The 5536-nt window shown below is 34.1% G+C and overlaps 1 protein-coding gene across 1 annotated transcript; it reads right to left on the bottom strand.

Moving 5' to 3' along the window:
• Nucleotides 1-3633: 3633 nt before the first annotated feature.
• On the bottom strand, nt 3634-5247 carry LOC123319898 (serine/threonine-protein kinase rio2). The gene has a single exon (XM_044906959.1). It carries the CDS (start codon nt 5125-5127, stop codon nt 3685-3687), a length of 1443 nt encoding a protein of 480 aa, XP_044762894.1. The 5' UTR covers nt 5128-5247; the 3' UTR covers nt 3634-3684.
• Nucleotides 5248-5536: the final 289 nt, after the last annotated feature.

Genomic DNA, 5536 nt, shown 5'->3' with positions numbered 1-5536 from the left:
CAGAAGAGTTCTGAGTAGCGCTAGATAAGTTATACAAAATGTGTCATGTGACTTTTATCGAAAAAAACAAAACTTTTCAAACTATTAGCTATAATAGGGTTAAAATTTCGAAAATCAAATACAATACTTCATATGGTGGTCAAGATTCACCTCAGAAAAGTTCTGTTGAGGGCACCGAGTAGCAATAGAGGTGAGTTCCACAAACTAAGCGCATAGGTAGGTCCTTTCGTTGGATACCTAGGTCGATGCTTTTGTTCTACTCAGAAGAATAATGAAAATTACTTATAGATAAGGTATTATTATTACATTGGGCATCAATTCGAAATGTGGGTTTTTCCGAATTTCAGACCGTAGGTATACAATCTATGTACGTATGTATGTATAAATCTTGGAACATGAATACGAAGAATGGAATAATTAAAATTTGTTGTTGTCCAAAAAATGGATTGAGATAGTTGCTTAGTGTCGCCAATCACAAATGAGATATACTCCATTCATATTCTTGTCAAAATATTTTTGGGTTTTAAATCAACGCTATGTTGCCCGTTCCACGTAAAAGTTTCTGTTATTACGTATTTTATCACAATGTCGAATCTCTTCGGAAAATATGTGACGAACATAATAATTGAAGTTTAAACAAACTGATTGAAGGCATACCAAATCCAGTTATTTGCATGGAAAATACAAGAGATTAGTATAATATCATAATATGCACTAGCTTGAGGAGAGTTAATGTTCGTTATCTTCTTTGGCAAAAGTTTGAATAGGTACGTTATATCAGTTGTAGATTTCAAAAATATTAACCCGAAGATGAAATGCATATATGATGCAGTGGTTGGGAATGGGCGGTATCTCCCGAAGGAATTAACAGATAATTACAAGAATGTTAAATTCTTCAACAAAAATCATCTTGCATCAATATAAGTAAAAGGAATTAAAGGAAGTTTCAAGTCAAGATGAACTTCACCTTTGAACAAAAATTTCACATGAACAAACAATTCACAGGACAACTGCGGCGCGTATTTGTGGATGTTCATCTTAATGCATTGATATAATAATATTAATAATTAGGTATTTATTGGTACCTTAAGATATTTACAATGTATGGGACAAGTCAAATGAAAAATAGAAAAATCAATTTTCGGGAACTTATTCTACGATGACATTCATCGAAAATCTTATAGTAAACTTTCGCATTAATTCACTCAAACATAAAATTCTCAAATTCTACCACTTTTTTGGGTCTCCCAATAGAAGTAAATTTTTTGTCATCCTCTTCATTCACAATCTTTCTGATTGTGGAAATATTCAGCTGAAATATAAGTCGTTTTTAGATTCAGATAAAACATTATATAAATTCTCTTACATTGAATATGTTCGCTACCGTCTGACGTATTGTGGATTTTAGAATATCAGGGTATAACTATTTGAATGAGCGGACCTGAATTCTAAATAGCACTTCCTGAAACCCTGTCTCTTCTTTCAATCACTTTCTGCATTTTCGAAATAAAAATTGATATTAGTTGTGGCAACGGCGTTATGACATTAAGGACATATCATGAGTGCCATCCTAACTCCGTTCTAGTTACAAAAACTTGAGAAAATTATTTCATGGCCAACCGACTGCTAAAATAAATGTGAATGCAGTATAGTTGAATCTGACATCATTTTGGCACATCAATTTTCAATACGATAAGGTGGGACGTACATAAATTTATATAATTTACGCCTTACAGTAGGGGAGGTAGCGTACTATTTTTTTTAATGATTTGATAGCGCATGAAATTTATTTTGGGGATAGATTGATGTTCAAGTATCATGAAAGTGAACGTCAGTCGCCGCGCCAATGGTGGAGCCATTGGTGGCGACGTGTTAAAATTGCAGAAAAGGAAAATTTTTCAAGTGATTTGATATCGCACCAAAATCCGTTATATGATTGTTCGGATCGTTCTGAATGGAAAAATAGCCGTCAGCTGCATAAACGTTGGTGGATTATACGTCAGCCGAGTGTATGAACTCGACCAAATTTAAGAAAAAAAAAGTCATTTGATACCGCATGAATTTCACAGAACTGACTGTTTATACCTCAAAACGTATGAAAATCAGTGTCAGCTGCATCTTCAACGGTGGAAAAACCGTCAGTCAGCGTCAGCCTAAAGATGCGCGCGTTAAGTGCAATATAATTGATACAGAAAATGAACTGACGGTCTTTGCTCAGAAGCATTTAGATCACACATTTAAATTGTTAAAAAAAAACTTTTTTCCGATAAAATGTCGATTGCTGCTTTCTTCAGAAAAGGAATAAGAAGTCTTTCGATATTATAAGTTGATCAGAAACTTATAAAGGAGCCTTCACAGACTTCTAAAAGGTTCGAAAGTGGGATATTGGTCAACTTAAGGAGTAATAATTGCAGAGAATATGTGTGTGCAGAATATACATCGTGTCCTGGATAGGATGGGAAACATTTTGATGTGAGGATCCTAGAGGATCACGAAAAACCCTCATATGTAGTATCTAAGAGTTCTAGATGCTGATTTACAGGGCTGATTTGATTGGGAATTAAAACCACTGTATCTCCTGAACGGAATCACCGATTTATCCGAAATTTGACACTTAAATGTCTTTATGGTAAAAGAAAACGTCAGGTTAATTTCAATATTGTAACTTTTTTAGTGCTTGTGGAAAAAATTGTTAAAAAAATTTTATGTACCCCCTTGAGGGGGCTGTATTCTAACAAAGGATGCTCCAATGAAATTTCTTCATATGAAAGATCCTATCCTTTTTCTCGATGAGGAATCACCTCCGTAAATATTTTACACTTATTTAGTTTTACACCCTGCATTGAACCTCCGTTCCTAATTAACTCGTAAAATGTAGCCGATTTCTTGTAATTAATTTGACAACAACAAATGACAGATATTGTCACAGGCAATCATCCAATACCGTATTCACAAAATTTATTCAATCGCCCCAGGATCTAGTATTGCTTGGTGATGAACACAAGGACGAAAATACTGAAATTTTTCGCATCTTTCATGTTCACCCCCTGTACAGAAGAGCTTGCAGAAAAATACCGTGAGCTGTAGTTGCCTAAAAATCAAGGATCGTGGTTCACTCTCACACCACTTGTGGAAAATTTAACATCGGCCAAGAAATGTTGAAGTTATAGCTAAAATAAAAAGAAAATACTAAAATGGCGATATTTTTCATAGAAACGCATAGTACCTATTCAAAAAGTGACAGAGTTATCTCAATAACACCCTCAACAAAATCGAGGGGTTGTGCTCACCTTCGTTAGGGGGATGAAAAAAAGCGGAAAAGTTGTTCCCTCTCTAACCAGGAGTTTACAGGTTTCCACATTTTCATTTTAAAGTCGAAAATAGAGGTGTTGAGTTTTTGTCTATTTAGTATCGAGATATTAAAATGAATATAAATATTCTTGAGAAAAAGAAGTTGATTCAATTTCTGTGAATAATAATTACTGAAAATGGGAAGAGATCTTAGAAATATTCATCTTGACTTCCACTTGCTTCATAAACGTCAGCTGCGTGGACAATAGCCATCATCATAAGCTTGTTGAATAATATACTATTATCCTCAATTATTAGATATTTTGAAATAATAACACCTAGTTATAATTATAATCAAATTTATTAATTTATTTACAAACAAAAATATTTCCCTCACATACCCCAGAAATCGTGACTTTCTTTAATATGATTGGCATTTTGACGTCTTGATCTCCTAACAGCACTTGCTTCGCCTTTAGCATAGCACCTCTTTTGGGATTCTTTCAACTTTTTTTTCCTGATTTGTTGTTTAATTCTTTTTTTTATTTCATCATGATGAGAGTTGACAGTGGAAGACACAGAAAATTTATCAGACTCTGAAAAAGCATCGCCTGAGTCTACGTCAGAAGAACCTCCATCATTTGTTTCTTTATTTGACTCAGCATCTGAAAAAGTATCACCTGTGCCTACATTGGGAGAACTCCCAACATTGATTTTCTCATCAAATTCTTTGGAAATACTTTCCGAGAGCCTTCCATTCTTATCTGAAACATTATCCTGACATGTCTCTTTTTCCCTCTCATTATGTCTTTCTTGCTTTTCTTCATCGTCTACTTCGTTTTCATCTTTTTCATTCTCATCACTAGAATCTTCATTTTCTAAGCCAAGTTCAATATCAAGGCTTCTGGCCATTTCACGGGTGAATCCTGTGCATCTAACTTGGGCATCTAAAGAACATGTTCGGTCTACATCACTGAATTTGGGGAAAAATTCGCTTTCATATCTGAATCTCTTTTTGAAAAACGTTCTTATGCAATTCACATCTCTATTAAAATACATTTCCGCATCAGAATGCTCAGTAGAAAGCATTTGTGGGAAATCTATTATAACAGCATCTTCCTCTTCGGTTACCATTATATTGAATTCGTTGAAATCTCCATGGATCAGGCCACAGTTAGCGAATCGAATAATTAAATCCATCAATTGATCATAAAGCTTCTCAGGGTTCTTCAATTCTAATATATGATTCAACAGCGTACCTTTAATGAGTTCCATCACAACACAATGTCGATTAAAAGAAATAGGTCTTGGCACTGGAAAACCCTCATCATGTAAAGCCTTCATGTATGCAAACTCTTTGGTGGCTGACAGTTTTGAGAGGTATAACCACGATAGGGATTTTGCATGTTTATGATAATCTCTCTTTTCTGTTACTTTCCGGAAACACACTCTTCCTAGTCTGTGAAGTTTCAAACATAACTCCTCTTCTTCTTCTGTGGCAACAGTATATATATTACTTTCCTTACCAACACCTATTTGATTACCAAAGGATGAAATGATATTCCTTTTTGTTAAATTGTTCAGTGCTAGATAATCATATCCCAGGTTAGTTAATCTATATCCATCATATTTCTTTCCTCTCTCGTAACTTAATAAACGGTGTTTGCACAACTCCCTTAAAATCCTGTGAGAGCCACTGATTTGCAATTTGGAAAGTGAAACAGCTAAGGGGGCAGACACTAACTCATGGTTCCTCATACCCATTTCAACTCCAGCTAAAATCGCCACATCTTCATCGGTCAAATAGCGTAACAACGTAGGATTTAATTTTCCCATTTTAGATTATATTCTATCTCAAATTGTAAAAATTATTAGATTAACAAACAACTCAACTCTGGAACTAAGAGGTTATAAAATAATCATAACCTTACACTTTAAGATCATAACATAACCACAACATATCTAAATATTCATAGAATGAAGTAGTCAAAATATGTTCAAAGAGTTGTTACCCTTTTATATGTTTTTCTTGTGAATTCTGAAAAAACTCAAGAATGAAAATTACAAAAATAGTTATATATGATTCAATTTCCTCAAAAACTTCCTTATTCCAAATGATTATCATTCAAATATGATCATATTCTTGAAAAAATGAATAATGACGTCAAAGTCAAGGATGTGTCACTCGGATGATTCTCAGTGATCTATGATCCTAACCCATCTGTAATCTATCTGTGGTGTAGTC

The sequence above is a fragment of the Coccinella septempunctata genome, chromosome 9 (assembly GCF_907165205.1).
Source record: "Coccinella septempunctata chromosome 9, icCocSept1.1, whole genome shotgun sequence".
Classification (NCBI taxonomy): Eukaryota; Metazoa; Arthropoda; class Insecta; order Coleoptera; family Coccinellidae; genus Coccinella; species Coccinella septempunctata.
Note: the sequence above shows the minus strand (reverse complement) of the source record. Positions and strands in the feature narration are given on the sequence as shown.

Coding starts and splice junctions, on each gene's coding strand:
- LOC123319898 (XM_044906959.1), bottom strand. CDS start 5,127: ATGGGAAAATTAAATCCTACGTTGTTACGCTATTTGACCGATGAAGAT.